This window comes from Sporobolomyces koalae (assembly GCF_050403365.1).
Source record: "Sporobolomyces koalae JCM15063 DNA, S_koalae_JCM15063T_v1_ctg57, whole genome shotgun sequence".
In the NCBI taxonomy this organism is placed as follows: domain Eukaryota; kingdom Fungi; phylum Basidiomycota; class Microbotryomycetes; order Sporidiobolales; family Sporidiobolaceae; genus Sporobolomyces; species Sporobolomyces koalae.
This window is the reverse complement of record NW_027481714.1, coordinates 1-22,538: the sequence shown is the minus strand read 5'-3', so window position 1 is coordinate 22,538 and position 22,538 is coordinate 1. Positions and strand designations below refer to the sequence as shown.

Sequence of the window (22,538 nt, the reverse complement as noted above, 5' to 3'; positions counted from 1 at the left end):
ACAAAGCGCGTCAAGGCAAAGACAACCAACCGTTGCGTAGCTCCGCAAAGAAACGCAAACTCGCACATAGAATACACAAGAATCCTAGGAAGTTCAGCACGACAGTCAAGGACTGTTTCACCTTTTTCTTGTTTGTTGGGAGGAAATTCTTGGGTAGCGAGCAAAACAGAATTACAACTGCTTGAAACAGTAAGCTGGGATTATTATTGAGGAGGAGGGTTCTGCAATTTGTCAATGTACAACGCGGCCAACACCAATGCGACCGTCGTTGGAGCGCTGTTTCCAAAAAATAAAAAAAAGATAAGCATCGACATCAGTCGTGACCACTCTGGACCATTTCACACGGTTGTCGTTGCGAGAGGTGGAGAGAGAAAAAGAGAGATCGAGACTCACGTCAAGAACGCGTACGATACGAACAAGGTTCTCGAAATGAGTTTCTCGAACGCTGCAGCAGAATTGGATGCCGAAGTGATTTGTGCAAGAGTGATTGCAGTCGGAGATCTGTTTTGTAAACGCGATCCACACAAGTTCAGTCAGTATCATTTCTCCTCGGAAGACAGGAAATTTGTTTCCCCTTACCCGATCAAGAGACAAGCAACGACGCAAAACACGGGATCGTCGGCTCGGTTGACCGTCTTGTACGCATAGTATCCAAACAGCGGCACCAACGCGAGTGGGACAATGATCATGCGACTCAAGACGGCGACAATGATGGTCCGATTCGCACCCGAGTTTTCACGACGAGCTGCAGACGACAAACTAGTAGTCGAGCGAGAGAATGGGGATTTCAAACGTTCGAGGAGTTGGGTCGAGAACGATTTGCGCAGGGCGTGAGCACGAGGTTCAGTGTCAGTTCGAGCTTGACCTGAACTCGAAGCTAATACGTCTGGCGATTCCGGCGTTTGAAGCATCGATGTCGTTGCTGGTTCCGAAGGGACATAGAAGTAGGCGCCGAGCGTAATCAGCGTGACGGGAACGGAACAGGCGCCTGCTGAACGGATTGCCGCCTTGATCGGTTCGGCCTTGTTGAGTGTGTGTTGCAATGGCGGGATACACGCAACCACGAGTGACAACAGGGCAGCCCATAACGGGACCGTCATCTTTTTTCGCATCGTGATTCAAACGTCACCATGTGCAGCGTTCTGGAAATCGATTGTGGAGATACTCACGAATGAACCAATCTTGCGGCCAACCCTTTTCGTCGGTTGCCATACCCTCCGGTTCAGCGTGCGTCCCGCTCTTTGAAGATTGGTCAAATTCTCTCCGTCTTCGTCCTCGTAATCGGGAACGCCGTACACGGAAGAGGCCCTCGATCCTCCAACCGAATGGGCCGGAGTGTTGGGGAACGACTGAAAGATTCTCGCCTTCTTCTTGCGCAGGGAAGGTTCGCGTCGCAAGCCGCGACCATTCGAAGAGGCGACAGCCGGATCTGGGCTCGTTTCGTTCAGCAGTACAAACTTGGTCGGATTCGACGTCGATCGTTCGTGGCCAGTCGATGATGCATCCTTGAGGATCGAGCGTTTCGGTTTGAGGGCGGGTTGAGGCGATTGCTCCTCTTCAGAAGATTCGGGTCGAAGCGTCGTCGAAGATTCAAGATCTTCCTCGTCATCTCGTTCGGACCGTCTCGCAAGGTCGTTTTCCTCGTCGTGCTCGAGCCTTCGCATGTCCTCGTCCCGCTCGTGCTCGTCTCCGTGCAGCTCGACGCCTTGTTCGGCCGAACTGACGAGTTGCACGCCGATGCTCCACCGGACAATGATGCCCAAAGTCGAAAACAGGACGAGGTACGACAAGGCACGACCGAGCATGGCGTCTTTCGTGTCGTGTGGGCCCCAACTGAGCTTGAGCTTCTCCGAGAGGAGGGACTGCACGAGCGCGATGGGAAGACTGTTCGAGTTCTGGAACATGGCGCACGCGATTGCGAAGTTGCGTTGGCCACGTTGGAGGCGGAACAAGGTCCCGAGGCTGTACGCGACGGCGGCCGAGAAGCACGTGATCAAGACGAACCCGATCGGGATGATGTACAGCTCGGCGAGGGTCGATGGAGTGAGACTGAACGCAACCTTGTTGAACAGGAGGGCCGGGTTGAACAGCGATGTGTTGATCTTGTTGAGCGTCTTTTTGGCGGGGGCGTTGATGATTCCCCGTTTGGCAAGGTACCAGCCGACGAGGCTGCGGGCAAGGGGGAAACGATCGATTAGCCCGGTCAATCATTGCGCTACTAGGCGAGCACGAGCTCCGTACCATAGTACAAACACCTCGAGAATCCTATCAGAGTCAAGAGTCAGCTTATCAGAGCGACAGAAGATGGGAACGGGTGGGGGTCCCGCGAAGGAGCGCTGCGTACGACTCGAACACGACCGCGATCAGCGCCGGAAGCGGACTGGACTGATCTGATCCCTTTGCGACATAGTAAGTGTGCAGCTGGGGGTCGAACAGGAGCATCGAAGTGCGTGGGCACCACGCAAAGTGAGATGACGCTGGCGGATTGCAATCTGCAAATCGCTCGAGGGGAGGTTCCGTTTCCCGAGTCGGCGTTGATCAGCTCAGGAGAGGTCTTGAATTCTGCGCCGTACTCGCAACTCGTCACTCGTTCGCGTTGCATCTCTCACACCCAGCGCCAATATGACCGACAACAAGTCCGAGACAAAGTCACCAGTGTCGACATCTACCGAAGCCCAGGCCGCGCCCGTTTCCGACTATGCGATCCTGCTCGCGAGTTCGTCATCTCGATTGCTGCCGCACTCGACCTGACGCGCTGACCCTGGACGTTTGCACCGTTACAGATGTGCACCACGATCTGTCGCTCCTAAATCAGGCCGTGCAGCTACTCGAGCCGAGGTTCACGACACGCGCGTTGAGGAGTTTGCCGCAATTGCGACTCAAGCTGGGCACCAAGCAGGTTCCAGGCGAGAACCTTGCACACGTCCTGCGTACTGGAAACTTGTACCCCGAGAGTGAGTCCCCTCCCACCCTACGAGATGCGCGAACCCGTTCCAGACGAACCGCTGACGCAACCTTCGCGCGATCTCTCCAGACTCGGACAGGTTGACCCAACTCCTTGACCTGCTCGGAAACCCCGCTGCTCCCAAGCTGGATCAAGCCGCTCCCGCATCTGCCGGCGAACGAGCTGCTGCCGGCGATTCGACCATGCAAATCGACTCTGCCTCGACTTCCGCTCCAGCTGCTTCCACCTCGACTTCGACTGAACCTGCTGTTTCGACATCAACGATAAATGAACAAGACAAGGAGAAAGTAAAGGAGAAGGAACGGGAACACAAGCGCGAACTCGCCAAGAAGAAGAAGCTCCAAGAAGAACTGCACGAGATTGCCGCCAAGCTGCCTGAAGCCGACTGCTTTGTGTCACTCCTCGTCCTCATCTCGCTATTGGATCGAGGCGAGTATGAAAAGGTACGTCACAAGCGAGACTACTCCCTAAAGTCCCTTGTCAGCTTCTCGCCAAATCGTTGCTGATTTACCGGCTCTCTTCGCAATCCCAGGGAAAGCTATTCTCGACCGAACTGATTGAAAAATTCTCGGCGTTGAACCGACGAACGCTCGATCAGCTCATGAGCAAGGTCTACTTTTACTGGGTCAGACTGCACGAGCTCTCGGGCGACGACACGTCTGCTTTGCGACCGTGAGGAGCATCTTTTCCAGGCTCTACCGTCGATGAAACAACACTGCTAATCTTGTATGCACACTGGTCCCAGAACGCTGCTTGCCGCCCAGCGTACTGCTTCCCTCCGACATGACGACGACCTCCAAGCCACCCTCCTACCGCTGCTGCTACGAAACTACCTCGAGCACGGCTTGTACGAACAGGCCGACCGACTCGTGTCCAAAACGACGTTCCCGGAAGGAACCGCACAAAACAGTCAGCTCGCACGGTGGTATTACTACGTCGGTAAGGCTATAATTCGATTCGACCTCGACCCGAAAAGAACCGCTCGCTGACGTTACTGCGCGGTCGTGTTCCAGGACGCATTCGAGCGATCCAGCTGGACTATTCTGCTGCCAACGCCTCGTTGCTTCAATCGATCCGACGCGCACCTTCAGACCTGAAAGCTGCGCCTGGGTTCTTCCAACACGCGTACAAGCTCAGTGTTGTCGTCGAGCTGTTGATGGGCGAGATTCCCGAACGCAGGATCTTCCGGGAAGAAGTTTTGAGAAAGACTCTCAAGCCTTATCTCGAAATCGCCCAGGGTTTGTCGTTCACTTCTCTTTCTTGCTCTGACGAGGATCGAGTCTGATTCCTCAAATGTGACAATATCTAGCTGTTCGAATTGGAGACATTCACGCGTTCGACGCGGCCTTGTCGAAACACTCGCAACAGTTCAAGGCGGACAACCTCTTGACGCTCGTGACTCGTCTGCGTCACAACGTGATCAAGACGGCGTTGCGCACGATCTCGTTGTCGTACTCTCGCATCAGCCTGTCGGACGTCGCGCACAAACTGTCGCTCGATTCCGAGGAAGATGCCGAATACATTGTCGCGAAAGCGATCCGGGACGGAGTGGTCGTCGCGCAGGTCGATCACGAACGGGGAGAGATGACGAGCAAAGATGTTGGGGACGTGTACTCGACGGGGGAACCCCTCAAGGAGTTTGACCGCAGGATCCAGTTCCTGCTCGAATTAAGGAACCAATCCGTCAAGGTCAGTGACTTCGAGTCCTACTTTCCAGCTCTCTCGTTAATCGTCGTTTTGTTTCTTTCGCTTGCAGGCTATGCGATACCCACTCAATGCTCACTCGAAAGACTTGAAGGCGGCTCAAGAAGCGCGCGAAGAGGAGAAACGATTCGTAAGCGATTCTTTCCAATCGAATCACTAGGATTTACGGACTGACCAATTGCATCACTATTATCGCTACGTCAGGCCAAGGAGATTGAGGAGGGCGATGATGATGATCTAGATGGAGGAGACATGGACTTTTAGTTTTGAAAAAGAAAACAAGTCTTGCTTTTTTGAGTTCCCTTTCTCGACGCGTCTGTCCGAGACCCGGTATCAAGGCAAGTTGTATCGGAATCGAGAGTACATGACCAGGGGATTGAGAGGAAACGCGATAGAGGTTAGAACGAGCGTCGAAGTTGGCAGCCGGCCAACTCTCTCCGCATAACCGCATCATGTCTAGCCTATGGACACTCGGTGAGAGCGTCTCGCTCGACTACCTGCTTGGATCTACTCTTGCAGGGTTGCTGACTCGCTCGACCACGCTTCAACGCGTCGTGGTGACACTGTTCTCCAGGCTCGAAATTGTGCAACTCTTCATCAGCACTCGGTTCTCGATCGTTCTCGTCGACTCGAACGCGTTGTGCATCGTCCGATCTACCACCACCACTACCGCACCATGTCTCTCCCTCGACCGTAGCGCCTCGACAGGCTGAGCAATCAAGTTCGACAGTTCCGTGAGGCTTCTCTCTGCTTCCATCTCACGCTCTCGCTTTCTCACGCTGGCGCCGTTGATCTGGGGGGAACATTACAACAGAGATGAAGCTACGGCATTGAAATTGCTCAAGAGTCAACCGAATCACTACGTGTCCGCGTTGTTGATGGGTCGACGTTACTTGCTCACTCGCAACGACATCTTGACCGTCCCGCACCTGAAACAAGTTCAAGTCGGAACCGAAATCGCTCTCACTCGAATCCTCGAAGTCGGGTCTCGAGATTACACGTTGCGAGCATCGAGTTTGTCCCCGAGTGGAACCGATCCTGAAAGTCGTACCCAGAGTGTCAAATCTCAAGCGCTCAGTTCGTTCAACTCGACGGCAACGAACACTTTGAGACCGGCAACCGTACGCGATGTCAACGTGGATGGAGTCGCAAAGGATTGGCAAAGGCATCCCGATTCGTTGCCGTACCTCTCGAACCAACTTGTTCGCGCGAACCTGACAGTCGTCGAACACACGAAAGGTGAGATGTTTCAAGTGGACAAGTTCAAGAGGAGGAAAGGGTACAGGAGGAGTTTGAGGAGCAAGTTGGGATTCACAAAGTTGAGGATGGGCGAGATCACTCTCGGACCTGAATCAGAGTGAAAATAGACAATCGTTGTACAGCAGCTCTTTGCAACTCTTTTGTCGCTGATACGAGGGAATGGACCGAATTGGTTCTAGATGAAAGAGCCTAAGCGTTGGAAGCTGAACTCTCCACTCGACTCGCATATTTTCCGGGCATTCTCTTGCAAGTCATAAAATGGTCACAAGAGGAAACGGGAACGGTAGGATTCAGGAAACAAGTGTGTTTGAGAATCGAGACCGGTGCGCGTACTCCCTGTCGAAAAGTCGCGCGTTTCACTTGCCATTCACATCCGACTGTGCCAACCTCGAGTCATCATGAGCGCAGCATCCGCCGTAGCAGCCGCCATCAGGCCCATCGTCATCTGTGGTCAGCCTTTCGTCTCTGTCTCTCCACATTTTATCCCCCTTGCTTCTCTCGCTCTCCTCCTCTCTCTCTTTGCGTCCTCCCGTCCTGTGAGTCGTATCTGAACGTGAGTATGCTTTGATGGAATACACAGGTCCCTCTGGAACGGGCAAGTCGACGTTGTTGAAGAAACTGTTCACCGAGTATCCCGACCGGTTCGCGTTCTCCATCTCGCGTGAGTTTTTGTACCTTCCCTCATCTTCCACTTGCTCGCTACAAGCCGACTGATCATTCTTGAGGGAAACAATAGACACGACTCGAGCTCCTCGACCGGGAGAACAAAACGGCGTTTCGTACCACTTTACGACGCGTGAAGCGTTCCAAGATCTCGTTCGAAAGGACGGGTTCATCGAACACGCTGAATTCTCGGGCAACTTGTACGGTTCTTCCGTTTCGAGCGTCAACGATGTCACGAAATCGGGCAAGATGTGTATCCTCGACATTGATACTCAGGTGAATTACACACGAAAGGATTCTATGGGAGTCAATCGAGACTGATTACCATCGACAATGTGTCGGGGAACGCGTGTTACAGGGAGTCAAATTGATCAAGAAGAATCACCCGTCGTTGAACCCGTTGTATATTTTCATTTCGCCGCCTTCGATCGCATCTCTCAAGACTCGCTTGACTGGACGAGGGACCGAAACGGATAGTTCAATGGCCGCGAGGTTGTCGGCTGCGATTGGTGAACTCGAGTACGCCAAGGAGCAAGGAGCGTTCGATGTCGTGGTCGTCAATGACGAACTCGAACGCGCGTACCAGGTGCTCAAGGGAGTGATTTGCGAGGGAAACACTACGGGGGACCGGTTGCCCGAATTCTCGAACGAGTAGGGACCATTCGTCTAGATGCAAACATGAAATTTCTTTGGAAACACTTTAGACTCAAAAGAAAGGAGAGGTTCTCCACTTGCGCAAGACTTCGGCTCTTCACCTCTCGTACACTTTCTCGCTCCGAGTCCGATTCACCAAGTCTCGGCGACTTTTCTCGTCTCGCTAGCTGTGCTCAAGCTCCTCGGATCCGCTTCTCAGACCGCACGTCTCGCACAGCCCAAAGATGGAGATTGATTTCGACTCGCTCGAGACTCGCGAGATCGACCTCGCAACTTCTTCAGCGCATCCCGAAACCGCTCAAATCTTGTCCGAACTCGATCGCAAAAAGTTGGCACGCAAGATCGCCCTCCCGACGAACGATGGGGAAGTACGCGCAAGGTTGAGAGAGTTGGACCAACCCGTCACGTTGTTTGGAGAGGGACCTGCCGACCGTCGAGATCGGTTGCGCGACTTGCTCGCTCAGGCGAGGATGTCCAAGATGGGTTCGGGGGCGAACGGGGACGGGATCGAGATCGAAGGTGCAGACGATCAAGGCAGTGACGAAGATGGCGACGACGACGATGCAGACGACGACGACGATCAGGATGAAGAGTTCTACACCGAGGGCTCCATCGAGCTCAAGAAGGCTCGGAGAGACTTGGCAGACTACTCGTTACCGAGGTGAGCTAATCACCTCCCCCTCTCTCTCTCAATGGTCTGCACAAAAAAGCCAACCTTTCTCGAGGACACTCTTCGCGCAGGGCACGCAAACGTATCGCGAGACAGAGAACAGACGCGACAGTACCGCTCGCGAGGTTGATGGACGTTCGCAAAGCCGTCTTCTCCAACCTCGAATCGTTCACGAACCTCGGGTCCCAGATTGGAGACACGCGCGCCCTGTCGGCAGTCAGGTTCAGTCCAGACAGCAAAATGCTCTTGACGGGAAGTTGGACCGGAGTCGCCAAGCTGTGGAACGTGCCCAGCTGCAAAGAAATCAGGACTTTGAAAGGTGAACAACCTCTTCCCGGCGCAAAAACACTGCCAGAACGAACCTGATCCGATTTTTTTTTACTCTCTAGGTCACTCGGAACGGATAGGTGGTGTAGCATGGCATCCCGATGCGACCCTGACTCAATCGCCCACGGCCGTCAACTTTGCTACTTCGGGCGCAGACAACCTGATCAAGCTGTGGGACCTAGAAACGTAAGTTCTTTGCACAACTACCATGTCGAGAACAACATTGACGATCTGTTTGTTCCGGAATATGTACAGGGAAAACTCTATACAGACTTTGTCAGGCCATGAAGGCAGGGTCTGCCGCATCAACTTCCACCCGTCGGGTCGGTACCTTGGTTCGGCATCGTACGATGCGACGTGGAGATTGTGGGACGTCGAAACTGCTTCAGAGTTGCTGCTGCAAGAAGGGCACAGCAAGGAAGTGTATGCGATCGCGTTCCAAAACGATGGAGCTCTCGTATGTACTGGGTACGTTGTCGCCTTCCGAATCCGCTCGTTGCCTTCTCGGTCGTCTCGCTGACATGGGTTTGTCGGACCATCAGTGGTCTCGATGCGATCGCTCGATTGTGGGACTTGAGATCAGGTCGAACCTCGCTCGTGCTGTCAGGACACTCGCGCGACATTCTCTCGATCGACTTTTCTCCCAACGGGTACCAAGTCGCAACCGGTTCGAACGACGACACGATCCGGATTTGGGACCTCAGGAATCACAAAGCGATCGCGACGATTCCGGGTCACAAATCGGCCATTTCCGACCTCAAATTCTTCCAGGCCGAGAAACTCCCCGACCTGTCATACCCTGATACGAAAGTACCGAGAGCGTTCGAAGATCTCGAAATCTTCAAGGACGTCTCGAACGATCACGTCAAGAAGGAAGAGGAGGATGTCGAGATGTCTTTGAACGGCGCAACCCCTCATGCGAACGGTAGGAACGACAAACCCGACTTCCCGGTGTCGGGTTCGTTCCTCGTGTCGAGTGGGTACGATGGGTACGTCAAAGTATGGAGTGCCGACGATTGGCAACAGGTGCGCTCGTTGTCGAACGATTCGAGTGGCAAAGTCATGAGTTGCGATGTTTCGAGCGGTTCGTCATCTTTCCTCTCTCTATATCTCTCTCCAATTCTCTCTCTCTCTCTTCCTCTCCCTTGCGAGCTCTTTATTCAGCGTACTGATGTAGATCTCGTTGTCTCATCTTGTTTTCTACAGATGCACGATTCATTGTGAGCGGTCAATACGATCGATCTTACAAACTGTGGGCAACCGCAGATGTAGATCTATCCTAGGCTCTCTCTCCTCCAAAAACCTCCCAGTGTGAGAATACGAATTCATGACAAACCCTTTTCAGTTCTCGCTTGTTACCGTTGTGCCGTGTGAGACGAGATCTGAGCAGCAGGAGACGTCTCTTATCGCCTAAACTCGTTTCCAGAGCCGACCTTGGGGCGAGGTCGAGATCTAGACTTGCGAGAAGACGGAGTAAGCAGAATTGGTAAAAGAAGCTGTTACAATAGAATAAAGGAGGAGAGAAAAAAACGAAAGGAAAAAAAATGATCAAGAGCGAAAGAATGAGAGATTCAGAGACGAGAGTCAGAAAAGGTAAAAGATGAGGCACGAAAAAGGTGGAAAAAGAAACAAGTGCGCGATGGCATGCACAAAAGGAAGTAGGAACGGATGCAAGAACAGGAGGAGATCGAGAGAGAGAGAGAGAGAAGGAGAGGTCTATTTCCAGAACGTAGATAGAGCAAAGGAGACACACAGTGTTGGTACAGGTATTATATCGAGAATTTTCGTCGAGTTTTCTTCGGGGGGCCGTACAGGTTTCCATCATCGAGAACTTCGACCGAGGGAACCCCAAATCCCTTTCGAGATCGCACCGAGCAGATCTCGTGCAGTGCCCGCCACATCAATCCCCTTGCCTGCATCACCGTCGTATCCGAACGCGTATTCTCCATCTGCACCGGTAGTATTCGTCGAAGCGCGCGAAGGAGTGTTTGCGCCTTCGGAAGCCGATCGAGCGAGTGCGGGCGGAGATTGTTCCCGACCTTGTTCCGAAGATGCTCGAGCGGCACGCAGGAGCGACCGACGCGCGAACGACGGTTTCCGTTCGCCGGTTGAGCTAGACTCGTCCGTTACCACCGAGTCGGGTTTTGAAGAGTCGAACAGATCCCTCGAGGATACTCGCTCAGTCTGGGCTGGTGACACGATCGCCTCAGTTGAAGACGAGGGGTGGCCATGACCTTCCTCGGTTGTCGTGCTCGTGGTCGGGTTCGATGGCGAAGGATTGCGCAGGCGAGGGCCTGACGGTGTCCGTCCATGACCGGCATGTTGCGAGGGAGCATCGAGAGACGAGGACGAGTTCGACTTTGGTAGAGCAGGAACTGAAGCCGCAGCACTGGAAGATGCTGCCGGGGTCGCAGATGCAGATCGCTGCGCTTTATTGAAGGACTTGGCTTCCTCGACGTCCTCAACCTGAGCATTGTCATCCTCCTCCTCGTCGACGTTGAAGGTTTGGTAACGCTGGTTTTGAGGGCTGCTCATCATGATGCCGGGACTCGTCGGCGTCGTGGGCATCCCGAACGAAGAAAACGAATCAACGCTCGAACTCGTGATAATGTTGAGAGGCTTCTTCGCAGGTTGTTCAAAGCCGGACGGTGCTTCGCTTTGTGGTGAGACTTCAGGTACGTCGGGCATGCGACCAGCGCCTGTAGATGCCGTTCCTCCAGCTCCCATGGCAGATCCGACCGCGCCGAGAGATTCGTAAGAGCCTAGTCGCTGCGAAGGTTGGATCGAGATTGGTTTCGCAGCCGATGTTGGTCCCGCATTCGACGGCGGCGAGTACGAAGAGGAAGGTGAGATGGAAGTGCTCGTCCTGCGATCCGCCGAAGTAGCCCGCTCGAGACTGCTCGAACTTCCTCGACTCGCGCTTCTCCCTCTCTCGGCCGTAGGTGGCCGCTCTTCCGAGCTTGTTCGGCGTACCGAGGAAGGTCGCACATGCGAAGGAATGGCAGTCGCGACCGCCGAGGTTGGTGTGGTCGAGCTCGCGAGGGAAGGCGACGAAGGCGATTGCGATTGAATTGAGACATCGCTATCAGCCGAAGGCTCGCGGGTTCTCGATCCTTTCATCGCGCTACGTTTCGGACTCGGCGCTTCCCGAGTCAAGCTGGGCGAGTAAGGGCCTCGGCTCGAGTCGGACGAGCTGTCTCGATAGTGCGGGATCGTTGGCGCATTCAGCGAAGGGTCGAGGGCACCTGAGCCAGGCGCATAGGGCGGATTGGGCGAGTATGGACCGCCTCCAAGGTAGTTGGACGGCTGGTTCACCGATCCGCCCTGATACCCGTTATGCGTTCCGCCGATGAGGTGCGCCGGTGCGTAGCTCGCCATGTCATATTCGTCGCCAATGGCGATGTCAGGCCCGCCGCCGCCCGTGAAATAATCGAATCCCATCGCGTAGTCATCCTCGTCCTCGGGATCCCACTGCGAGCGACTGGGACCTCCACGAGAACTGTAGTCAAACATGGCTTGCTGACCTGCCGCCTGTTGCTCGCTCGTTCCGCTTGCCGCACCTCCCGAGTCTGATGACCCGGACGCGTTGGGCGCACCAGAAGCAGGCAACAAGCCTGCACCCGAAGCGGCGCCAGCTCCTCCACCGCCGCTGCGAGACTCGGCCGTCGACACGGGCTTCGGCGCTTCGACCTGATCGTGAGCGACGGGCAGTTCCTCCACTTCATCCTCGAGCACGTTCTGGTAGACGACCGCCGGGGACGGCGCGGGGTAAACTTCGACGCTTTTAAGTGTCGTAGGGCCGAGTCGAGCGATGGTGTGGGGCTCCTTGTTCCCCTTCGGAGGCAGTTGCGGGTGTCGAGGGCTCGATCCAAACGTCAACACGTCGTCATCGTCATCAGAAGACGAGCTAGAGCTCGTTGTCGAGCCGTATGGCCGCGCGATTTCGTCGGAGGAATCGATCGCGATGCATTGCTCGACGCGATGGTTGAAGCTGATGTGCCTGCGCTCCTTCTTCTTGGTCGCCTGCTGGAAGAAGTAGCTTGCAGAGGACGACGAGTCGGAAGCGTTGCGTTCGGGAGACGAACCCGCAGGAGAATGCGCGGGAGAGGATCGCTTTTTGCGGTTGAGCGAGTTGAGTCGAACGAGGTGCGAGTCGGATCGAGCGTGGTGAACCGAGATTGTCGCCTGGTCTTCGAGATCGTGACCAAGTTGCTCAAGATTTGGAGACGCAGGTTGCCCCTGAGGCATGAGGATGTCACTCAGAGAGCGATACTTGAGAATCGGCTTGGTTTTCGGCTCGCTCTTCCGCCGCAGTCTCACCGAAGGAGTCTCCTTCTTGGTGACGGCATTCTTGAGCTTCTCGGGGCTCGAAACGGGGAGGCTCGCTGCCTTCTTCGGGGTGCCTTCGAGTTTGTTCAGCGGTCGCAGAGGTTCGAGCCCGAGCCGATCGTTGGCACTCGCGACTTTGGGCGGGGGCACAGCCTCGACAGCCGTATGCAGCGGGCCATACAGCCACGTGACATCACTGTCCTTGAGCCTGTCGAGCATGAGGAGGTCAGATACCGGAATCGATTCTCGGAACCGGAGAGGCCCGACTAGCATACCAGTTGAGTGTTTCAGGGCTGATCGTCTTGAGCTTTCCTCGTTGTTTCGCCCATGTCCTCCACGAAGCGTTCTCGAGTCGGACGCCGTTCGCAATCTCAGACTTGTGGCGAGTCATAGCCTTCCAACTGGTCCAGACGTCGTCCTCGGCCCAATCGTGCGAGAGGTAGTCGACACAGATTGACGGGAGCCTCGTGGTGATCTCCGAGTCGTCCGGGACAGGTCCTCCACCGAAGCTCGAGGGCGCCATGGCGACATTGTAGGGGTACGCGGGCACGACATTCGAGTGGGCCGAGTGAGTCGAGGTGGGAGTCGAGGGTTGCGAATCGTTCGCAGCGGACGAGCTGCTTGACTGTGACGACGATGACGACGGGTCGAGTGCAGGCGGCGCAGCGTCCGGGTCGAGTACGCTGGGGGAATCGAGGAGTGGAGGGGTCAAGATCGCCTTGGACTCACTCGGGAGACTCGGGGTGGGCGAGCTGAGCACTGAGGCCATGATCGATGGCTCGCACGACGAGCTATCGGGATGCGGAAGGGCGAGCAGGCGAAGGCTAGTGCGTCCAAGTCTGGCGAGAGGCGAGTCTGTTCGGGTATGAATCGAGAGACAGCGGCAAGGCTGGTCTGGATCGTGCCCGTCTAGTCAGGTGAATTGCGTGAATGCGTTCCTATATCAGTGGCAGGAGGCGATGAGGGCGATCGAGGAGTAGATGCGGGCTGCGTTAGCCCATCCAGCTGCATCGATCACAGCGAGAGCGCGCATCTCGGGATTGCATGGGAGAACTCACCTGGTTCAAGCTGTAATGCAGTATAACTTAGAGTTCTAGTGTGTGGTAGGGCGCCTTGGCAGGATGGCCTGTCGGAGGAGGTCAACTGGCGATGGCTTTGGATATGACCGCCGGGGTCTGGCTAATAATTTTCTCCCTTCATCCTCGCTCTCCTGCACGAACCAAGATCTCCCACACTGCTCACAGACCTAGATCGAAAGGCTGATCGCGGTCAAAAAAAAATGGTACTTTGACATGATGCAGCTGCAGTCGACCACTAATCCCTAATACTCGCCGCGCGCTGCTCCGCCGCCGGCCCGCCGAACCGCGCTAGCACCGCATGTTGCTAGCTTTCCGACACTGCTCCGCCAGACAGAATCTACAGCTTAAGTCAGGACAAGCAAGCAAGCAAGCCGCGCACAGCCAGCTCCTAATTAGCGCTCTCGGGAGGCAGCTGGCGCATATTCAGTTGCCTATGTCATGCTTGGCAGCAAAAAGATCTTCCATCATAGCATGCGCGGTAAATTACGGCGTCCAACACGTGCCGGGCTAGACTGCAATCGATTCTCCGCATCGTTTGGATCTGTTCTGTTCTTCCCTCGTATTGTACATACATAAGAGGAGCGCTCAAATAGCTGTGTGCAAAAAAAATGAAAGAAAATAGTACTCTCGAGGCATAATGATTCGCCGTGGATTTAACAGATTAATATGTCGAACGCTCGCTCCGTCATGTGGTCCAGGATAGTCTTGTACACGTCTTCAGACTCTCCCTGAGGTAAACTCTGCGTTAAGTTCTCATGGCCGGGACCCAAGAAGATTTTCCGGAAATTCAGCAAAAACGCGAGTACTTGCTCTTTCTGGAACGGTCCTCACGCGAATCGACTCAAGGCAGCTCCCAGTACAGCCAGAGAGTGCATTCTCAGCAACAGAATTCGACAGTAGCAGCGCGACCCGGTCCAGCAGCATCGAATACAGAGGCGATTGTCCTCGAACCAATCTAGAAACTTTCATCTCGACTCGGATCAACCCCCGTTACCACCGCGAGCACCATGCAGGCCGACGATGTCATTTGGTGAGCTCTGAAAGGACTTTTTGTCGCGCCGCCAGTGCTCTCCCTGACGCGTGACTCGCGATGTCTGTTTTCTTTCAACCTCGCGAACAGGGACATCATCAACCGTCAACACTGCTCCTACAAGATCAAGTGAGCTCCCATCTAGCTCGATTCACATCTCCATGCGCGAAGGGCTGTTGCTCACTCGTCTCGATGGGATTGTAGGACGGTGACGCAGAACTTCTGTCGAAACGAGTACAACATCACAGGATTGTGCAACCGCACGTCTTGCCCCTTGGCCAACAGTCGATATGCTACCGTTCGTGAATCCGGAGGTTAGTCGACCGCTTCTCTCGCTATCAATTGGTTCCGATTCTGGTTGCTGATGTGTGGACCGCGAGAATTTCAGGATCGGTGTATCTCTACATGAAGACGATCGAACGGGCTCACTTGCCCAGCAAGATGTGGGAGCGAGTAAAGCTCAGCGGTAATTACACCAAGGCGTTGTCCCAGGTCAGCACCTCTCGTAATCCTGAATTTTGCAATCTGGGTACGGTCGCGCTCATCGGGATCCTCGCTTGCTCATATCCAGATTGACTCCCAGTTGATCTACTGGCCCGATTTCTTGATTCACAAGTGCAAACAGCGTTTGACCAAAATCACGCAGTATTTGATCAAGATGAAGAAGCTCAAGATGAAGGATGCGTGAGCTTTTTACGATTTCTCTCCATGCATGACGAGACAAGCAGAGAAATTGACGTCACGACCAACACGAGACATGGTTAGACCTCAACTGGTTCCAATCAAGAAGAAGACGGAGAAGCGAGAAGCGGCACGTGAAGCCAAGGCATTGACCGCCGCACGACTCGAAAAGTCGCTCGAGCGCGAACTCATTGCTCGACTCAAGTCGCGAGCGTACGGAGATCAGCCCCTGAACGTCAACGAGGAGGTGTGGCAAGCTGTGTTGAACCGGGAGAAGGAGGTCGAGGCAGAGAAGGAGCTCGAAGAACTCGGCATGGAGAGCGATGAGGAAACCGACAGCGAGATGGAAGGCGAGTACGAGGACGGAGACGAGGAGGGTCAGTTCGTCAGCGACTTTGACGAGAGTGACGTTGACGACATGGAAGAGTACGATGAGGGCGAGGTGAGCTTTATTCCTTCAACGAGCACGCGGGATCGCTTCTGATTCCCGTTTTTCTGTCGACTAGTTTGGTTCCGAGGATGGCTTCTCTGAGGGTGGTGACGAGGAAGACTCGGACGAAGATGATGATGAGGAAGCAGGAGACTCTGAAGCTGATGAGCCAGCCCCCACGGGTGGAAAGCGAAAAGCTGGAACTCAACCGAAAGCGGACGCGAAGGGCAAGGGAAAAGCGGCTGCATCGACGAAGAAGCCCCGGAGAAGTGAGTTGTGCCCATGCTCTGCCAGAGACATTGGCTTTCGCCCCTTACTTACTAGATCTTGTTCGATCGACAGAGGGACCGAGAGTCGAGGTCGAGTACGAACAGGAAACCGAGCCGCTGTCTGCGGCTCAGATGGATTCGTGGTAGTTGGAATGGGTTTTGCGCAAACTTGTGTCGGGAGTGCACTCATTTGCCACGCCTGTTTCTACATCTTGCTCGAGGAGAGAGCGCTCTCGTCGAGAGGTGATTGGCCGTCGAGTCCCCGCCAAACGCTGTGCTGCTTAGAATCCCCCACTTCCCCGCTTTCGCTCCTTTCTGTCTCTTCCATTCCCTCTCGAGATGCCAGAGGCTACCAAGCTGCTCACGATCTTCACTCGCATCATCGACTCCGCCAAGCCCTTCTCCGAGCCTGTCTCGTTCGGTACGAGCTCGTGCTCGATCACCATCTCGTTCTCAGAGGGGCCTTGCAAATGTGCGCCGACTATGGTTTGCATACCGGTCATGGCAACTCTGCAGCTCGAATGGCATGGCTGCGCGGTTGAAGCGTTCCAGATCAAGCGAGGGACGCTCAGCTTTACACGGAAAGCGGGATCGACACGGGAACGGGTCAGCCTCGCCCTCAAGCCTGGGAGATTCCCAGAGAACGACGATGGAGCGGTCAAAGTCAATAGCTTTGTGCAATCGGGAAGGGAGAGGACTGTCGAGATCAAGCTTGAAGTCGAACTTGAAGTCCCGAAGGAAACGCCAACTTCAATGTCCAGGAGCCTTGGTGAGTGACGCCGTCGAGGCTCTCGTAACACACACATCTTGCTGATACGCCGTGCCTGGGTAGCCTTGATTGACGGTAGTGCGAGAATGGACGTCTGCCTCGTGTTTCCGAACCACCACAATCGAAAGTTGTTTGCGAGCTCAATCGCTCTCTCCGAAATCTCGCCCTACTGGCGGGCACAGCTTTCGACAACCGGATTCAACGAGGACCTGATTCAGACCCTCGACTTGACCGATATGCGAGACGAGCTGGATACCGATGTCGAACTGGACCTGAATGACGAGCACAACGAGCCAATCGATACCCCTCTTCCACCTGGCGTAAGGGTGCTGCCAATACACGGAACGCCATACGCAACGTATCGAGCGTTTCTGCTCTGGCTGCACACCTCGCATCTCGCCTTTGCGCCACTCCCCTCCTCCTTTGCGAGTCGTGAGCTCGAGCGCGAAGCCAGGGCGATCTCGACTGCACTGTACCCGACACGCCCATTTCCATGTTCACCCTGTGCTATGTATACGCTGGCGCATTTCCTCTCGATCCCAACACTCGCCCGACTTTGCCTCGATGCCTACCGTTCATCCTTGACGCTCGACAACGCGGTAGTCGAACTCTTGTCGTCGTTCGCAGACTTGTATGACGATGTGCGCAAGGCGATTCTCGATTGGATTCTCGAAGAGGGACAGGGGCGCTGGCAAACTTTGCGCAAGAGCCCCGAAGTCAAACGATGGAGGGAACGAATCACGAGGGACGGGCCGAGCGACTCGGAACTTGAAATTTTGATGCGCCTGAGTGGGATCGCCGATTGACTTTTTACAACAACATGATTGCTTGATGTGACGAATGTATCAGAATGTCCTCGAGATCAGACTCTCTTGCTTGTTGCTTTCGCTGCTTCTTGTTCCCGCCGGAGTCTCGCTTCGGCAGCAGCGCCAACTCGATCGCGTCTCAGCTCGACTTCTTCTTCGGGTCCGAACTGGAGTTTTTCCCACACTCTTTCGGCTTCGTCCTCGTTGAGCCGGTGTGAGCGTTGTGAATCGCCTCCATAAGAGGCAGCGGGCGTCCAGGGTTCAAAGTACGGGCTCGATTCGAACGCAGCCACTTCTCGATTCAGCTGAGAATTGAGGGCTTTGAAATCGTCGTCACTGTGAGCAGAGTAAGGGTCAGGGCGGTCAGAATCGAGTAATCACGCAGTTGATCAGTTCAAACAAGTACTGACTGGTCACTGAATCGATTGTGACTGAGCTCATGTAAGAGTACGCGTCTCACTTCGTTGTAGCTCCGGGTCCCTTCGAGATCGTTCGTGAGCAGACGCAACGAGACCTTCTGTCCAGCATTCGTGTTGAGTCCGAGAAGAGTCGGTTGTAGGATCGGGTGCAACTCAGTCCTGTAATGTATCCATGTCAGAGTCGACTCTCTGAGCGCCCGGCGGAGCGAGCCATGCGACTTACAAGATGCCGACAGCGAACTTGTGGCGTCGCATACAGTCCAGCACGGCTTCGTCCGTGGATAGCCTTTCTAGCATAGCCATCCTCTTGTCATACATGGGAACTGAATTCGGGAAAGGCTCAAGCTGGTAGAATTTGAACCGGTCAGGATCGTCGTCGGTGCCGATATTGCGAATCCTTGCGGCTGGAGTAGGTTTTGCCACGCTCGCTTTCGCTTGATGATGTTGAAACGCTTCCCGCTTGCGCTCTCGAATTGCCTCGTTATTCCTGAGTGCTTGAAGGTCTTGCGACTTGGGCCCGATCAACATAAGCTTGAGAGGTTTATCGACGGTCGTTTGCAGTGGATCGAACCCGTTCTCGCGCAACATACTAGCGAGGGTCTCGCCAAGAGTGCAGTCGAGTCTCTTCCCTTTGCTCAGTAACTTGGCGGTCGAAGCGAGTACCGAGAACTCGTCCTCGAGAGAGTCGAGGAATCGAGAGGTGGGGGTGGCGCATTCGTACGAGACGTTGACGGAACGGCCAGAGTGAGCGATCGAGAGATGTACACTCTCACTTGACTGCATAGTCGAGGCGATCTTAGGCGGGAGTGACGGGACGAATAAGCAGGACGCGCGTCGTCATCGATCAACGAGAAATTGACTTTTTGCTGCTTACTCCAAGGGGCAGTCATGCCGCGGTTTTTTGGACGGTATCTTGCCTCCAAGGGTACCCTACCCTTGATTTTCAAAAATCCCTCAATTCTCACTTTTTTGTCGTTCTGTTTGTGATTCATAGTATACGAACACTATTTAACCGTGTATAAATTCACGATTTGCGGTAGCGACTCTAGAAAGCGAGATCGGGAACCCGCCACACTGGAGAGCCGATCGCTGTTCCCAGTTGTACGTGAGCGTATTAAGAAGCTATTGACAGGGTTTTTCGTGACCCAGATGGGCTGAGAGAGACTTGATCTGCGGTGTTGGGCGGAGGCTCAAGAGTTGTTCTCCGCGGACAGAGCATCACGCATGGACGTAGTCGCCCAGCGAAGGAACCACAGGATCTCATGACTTTACCTGAATACCGGAGCACAGTAGCGTCCACACCGCAGGTAGAGACGAGGTGGAGAGGAGCCAAAACCTGGCTAGAAATGAACCAGATTCGCGATGCTCTTCTACAGATTGTCTGTACATATGAGTAGTGTAGCATCCACCAGACTCATTACATCTGCCTAAAGCGCGTTATAGTCAAAGTTGAGAAATTCGAGTGCGGCGGAAGAACTTGCTGGGCTCCAAATCAAAGACCCGCGCCATGACTGCCCCTTGCTTACTCAGCCTGTAGCGGCATTGTTGCCCATCCGTTTCCTGGTCAAAGTGGACCTCTGAGGCGCCGCAGAACTGTACCTATACCAGCATCACACGTATCTCTATGGAGTCAGAAACCTTCAGGTGCAATGTCAGGTGTAAAGTCCATAATTTTGGAGTATTTACGGCGCCCATTCTCGATGCTCAATGAGCTAATGCGGGCTCTGTTCCAATCCAAGTACAAAGAAAGCCAATACTGAGAATATAAAATGTTTCAGACTCGATCAGAAATTGTCGCGAGACGCGTCGCGCGCGTCTTGCGGTGAACTCTCCCTCCTCCATCTCCACTCGCGCTGAAGTGTCGCCTCGCCCGTACTGTTACGAGGTGCTCGGTCGATCCATCGATAATTTGTAGAGATGGCAGACCAACTTCCCGCCCTTCAGGACGATGCCGTGCAAGCGCGTACTCGCCGGTGAGTCGCTCTACCCTGGTCACGGACCGCACTACAACGAGTTCCTGCGAGCATGCACTAATTGTTCGGCGTCGTATTTCTTGCGATACAGATTCACAGAGTTCCTCGACCTCGATGCAGGCTCGCCAGCTGCTCGCGTAAGTCTGATCACCTTGCCGTCTCAGGAAACAAAGTCGTGTCCTGACCTGACGTTTGCGTCACTATGCACGACAGCGTATGAGCATGAACTACCGGGTCGCAGTGCAGAAGATGGTCCAGGCACGCGAGAGACGTTTGATCATCAATCTCGATGATCTGCGAGACTTTGACCGCGAGTTCTGCAACGGGTTCGTTCGCGAAATATCCTTCTCCTTAATCTTGATCGTTCAGCAATCTAAAGCTCTCGCATCCCATGTAGACTGTTGATGGAACCCGCAGCGTGGCAGCCCGCAGCAGATGCAGCACTCAAAGATACCGCCGTCAACGCGGCCACCGACAGGAACGCAGAATCGCTCAAGAAGGACACGTTCTATGTCGGATACAAGGGATCGTTCGGAGAGAATCACGCGACTCCGAGAACGCTCAAGAGTGACAAACTTGGCAAGATGGTCTGTCTGGAAGGAATCGTAACGAGATGTACGCTTCGTCCTCCATATACCTCGACGAGCGTGATCGGCTGAACCCTTGGATTCGTGATCGAAAGGTAACCTCGTGCGACCAAAAATGCAGCAATCGGTTCATTACTGCCAAGTCACGAAGAACTTCCACACTCGCATCTACACCGACCGGCTGTCGGCCTCTGCAGCCTCGGGCGCTCCTCCATCATCGACGACATACCCTCAGCAAGACGCAGACGGTAACCCTCTCGAGATTGAACATGGACTTTCGACCTTCATGGACCACCAGATGATTGCGATTCAGGAAATGCCAGAACGCGCACCGGCCGGACAGCTCCCGCGCAGTGTCGAAGTCGTCATGGAGGACGATCTCGTCGACAAGTGCAAACCTGGAGACCGACTGCAGATCGTCGGGGCCTACCGGAGTCTTGGAGGAGGAGCCAGTGGTAGCGCTCATTTCAAGTTAGCTATGCTCTCCTGATCTTCTCCGAACCTTCGATTCTGACATGCCGGCGGTTCTTGCAGAACCCTGCTCATCGCAAACAATGTCGTTCAACTTTCAGCCAAGTCTGGCGCCGGTATCGCTCAGCAAACTATCTCGGACCATGACATCCGCGAGATCCGCAAGATCTCGAAACGCAAAGATGCGTACTCGCTACTGTGGCAATCGCTCGCACCATCGATTTACGGCTCTGATCACATCAAGCAAGCGGTTCTGCTTCTGCTGCTCGGAGGTGTCGAGAAGAACTTGGCCAACGGAACCCACTTGAGGGGAGATATCAACATTCTCATGGTCGGTGATCCGAGTACGGCCAAGTCCCAAATGCTCCGGTTCGTGCTGAATACGGCGCCGTTGGCGATCGCGACGACGGGTCGAGGTTCAAGTGGTGTCGGTTTGACCGCGGCCGTCACGACCGATAAGGAAACAGGTACCGCTAGTCCTGCCTGGCTTCGTACGATGCATTGCCGTACTGAAATTTCTTGATAACACAGGCGAGCGTCGACTCGAAGCTGGAGCGATGGTCCTCGCCGATCGAGGCGTGGTCTGCATCGACGAGTTTGACAAGATGTCCGAAGTCGACCGAGTCGCGATTCACGAAGTCATGGAGCAGCAAACGGTCACGATCGCCAAGGCTGGAATCCACACGTCTCTCAATGCTCGATGCTCCGTCGTGGCAGCAGCCAACCCGATCTATGGCCAGTACGATGTGCACAAGGATCCGCACAAGAACATTGCCCTGCCCGACTCGCTCCTGTCTCGTTTCGATCTCTTGTTCGTTGTGACGGACGATGCAGACGAGCAGCGCGACAGGATGATCTCGGAACACGTGTTGAGGATGCATCGTTACGTTCAACCGGGACTCGAGCCGGGTCCGTACTCCTATTCTCTCCTGTGGCATAAACGTCATAGCAGTGCTGACTCGAATGCGTATGGTCTCTTCAGGCGCCCCGGCGGTCGATACGCTCGAGCAACATCTTTCAGTTGGCACGGATCAGCCTGTCGCCAACAGTGCCGAAACAAACGTTTCGCCATTCGAGAAGTACAATCCACTCTTGCATGGGGGAGTTGCACCGGTCAAACCTTCACGAGCTGCTGCTTCGAAGAAGAAGCCGAAAACGCCCGAAGTCCTCACGATCGCGTTTGTGAAAAAGTACATCCAGTACGCCAAGAACACGATCAACCCGGTCTTGACTCCGGAAGCGAGCGACGTCATCTCGAAGGCTTGGACAAACTTGAGGAACGATGATGCTGGACCTACCAGGAAACGAGTACGTTCACCTTCCGCCTGGTTGTGGGGGGGGGGGGGGGGGGGGGGGGGGGGGGGGGGGGGGGGGGGGGGGGGGGGGGGGGGGGGGGGGGGGGGGGGGGGGGGGGGGGGGGGGGGGGGGGGGGGGGGGGGGGGGGGGGGGGGG

General features: G+C 54.8%; 10 protein-coding genes across 10 annotated transcripts; 7 read left to right on the top strand and 3 right to left on the bottom strand.

Moving 5' to 3' along the window:
* Positions 1-203: 203 nt before the first annotated feature.
* Positions 204-2,442, bottom strand: JCM15063_006475 (uncharacterized protein; the record flags this gene model as incomplete). The annotated part of the gene is made up of 6 exons (XM_076681151.1): positions 204-276; positions 394-501; positions 580-1,100; positions 1,170-2,169; positions 2,242-2,265; positions 2,345-2,442. 6 exons carry the CDS (start codon positions 2,440-2,442, stop codon positions 204-206), a joined length of 1,824 nt encoding a protein of 607 aa, XP_076531714.1.
* Positions 2,443-2,622: 180 nt separating this feature from the next.
* RPN3 (proteasome regulatory particle lid subunit RPN3) lies at positions 2,623-4,933 on the top strand (the record flags this gene model as incomplete). The annotated part of the gene is made up of 9 exons (XM_076681150.1): positions 2,623-2,716; positions 2,784-2,954; positions 3,035-3,408; positions 3,498-3,637; positions 3,711-3,904; positions 3,979-4,203; positions 4,275-4,654; positions 4,722-4,799; positions 4,874-4,933. The coding sequence occupies 9 exons, from the start codon at positions 2,623-2,625 to the stop codon at positions 4,931-4,933; spliced, it is 1,716 nt and encodes a 571-aa protein (XP_076531713.1).
* Positions 4,934-5,121: 188 nt separating this feature from the next.
* Positions 5,122-6,030, top strand: JCM15063_006473 (bL21 family ribosomal protein; the record flags this gene model as incomplete). The annotated part of the gene is made up of 3 exons (XM_076681149.1): positions 5,122-5,143; positions 5,244-5,403; positions 5,484-6,030. The coding sequence occupies 3 exons, from the start codon at positions 5,122-5,124 to the stop codon at positions 6,028-6,030; spliced, it is 729 nt and encodes a 242-aa protein (XP_076531712.1).
* A 297-nt stretch (positions 6,031-6,327) lies between these two features.
* On the top strand, positions 6,328-7,247 carry GUK1 (guanylate kinase; the record flags this gene model as incomplete). The annotated part of the gene is made up of 4 exons (XM_076681148.1): positions 6,328-6,379; positions 6,510-6,590; positions 6,666-6,868; positions 6,951-7,247. The coding sequence occupies 4 exons, from the start codon at positions 6,328-6,330 to the stop codon at positions 7,245-7,247; spliced, it is 633 nt and encodes a 210-aa protein (XP_076531711.1).
* A 223-nt stretch (positions 7,248-7,470) lies between these two features.
* PRP4 (U4/U6-U5 snRNP complex subunit PRP4) lies at positions 7,471-9,526 on the top strand (the record flags this gene model as incomplete). Its single annotated transcript, XM_076681147.1, has 6 exons — positions 7,471-7,907; positions 7,988-8,235; positions 8,306-8,429; positions 8,499-8,711; positions 8,786-9,327; positions 9,450-9,526. 6 exons carry the CDS (start codon positions 7,471-7,473, stop codon positions 9,524-9,526), a joined length of 1,641 nt encoding a protein of 546 aa, XP_076531710.1.
* Positions 9,527-10,064: 538 nt separating this feature from the next.
* Positions 10,065-13,341, bottom strand: JCM15063_006470 (GATA-like domain-containing protein; the record flags this gene model as incomplete). The annotated part of the gene is made up of 3 exons (XM_076681146.1): positions 10,065-12,482; positions 12,564-12,780; positions 12,848-13,341. The coding sequence occupies 3 exons, from the start codon at positions 13,339-13,341 to the stop codon at positions 10,065-10,067; spliced, it is 3,129 nt and encodes a 1,042-aa protein (XP_076531709.1).
* A 1,317-nt stretch (positions 13,342-14,658) lies between these two features.
* On the top strand, positions 14,659-16,208 carry JCM15063_006469 (MAK16 family protein; the record flags this gene model as incomplete). Its single annotated transcript, XM_076681145.1, has 8 exons — positions 14,659-14,681; positions 14,772-14,810; positions 14,886-14,995; positions 15,070-15,173; positions 15,253-15,365; positions 15,447-15,804; positions 15,869-16,061; positions 16,135-16,208. The coding sequence occupies 8 exons, from the start codon at positions 14,659-14,661 to the stop codon at positions 16,206-16,208; spliced, it is 1,014 nt and encodes a 337-aa protein (XP_076531708.1).
* Positions 16,209-16,400: 192 nt separating this feature from the next.
* On the top strand, positions 16,401-17,636 carry JCM15063_006468 (uncharacterized protein; the record flags this gene model as incomplete). The annotated part of the gene is made up of 2 exons (XM_076681144.1): positions 16,401-16,830; positions 16,894-17,636. The coding sequence occupies 2 exons, from the start codon at positions 16,401-16,403 to the stop codon at positions 17,634-17,636; spliced, it is 1,173 nt and encodes a 390-aa protein (XP_076531707.1).
* Positions 17,637-17,692: 56 nt separating this feature from the next.
* JCM15063_006467 (uncharacterized protein) lies at positions 17,693-18,838 on the bottom strand (the record flags this gene model as incomplete). The annotated part of the gene is made up of 3 exons (XM_076681143.1): positions 17,693-17,972; positions 18,047-18,214; positions 18,279-18,838. The coding sequence occupies 3 exons, from the start codon at positions 18,836-18,838 to the stop codon at positions 17,693-17,695; spliced, it is 1,008 nt and encodes a 335-aa protein (XP_076531706.1).
* A 1,134-nt stretch (positions 18,839-19,972) lies between these two features.
* On the top strand, positions 19,973-22,394 carry MCM3 (MCM DNA helicase complex subunit MCM3; the record flags this gene model as incomplete). Its single annotated transcript, XM_076681142.1, has 8 exons — positions 19,973-20,028; positions 20,120-20,165; positions 20,242-20,354; positions 20,426-20,643; positions 20,711-21,086; positions 21,150-21,553; positions 21,618-21,995; positions 22,069-22,394. Coding segments are annotated over 8 exons (1,917 nt in total), but the record flags the coding sequence as incomplete, so codon positions are not given.
* Between the last annotated feature and the right edge of the window lie 144 nt (positions 22,395-22,538).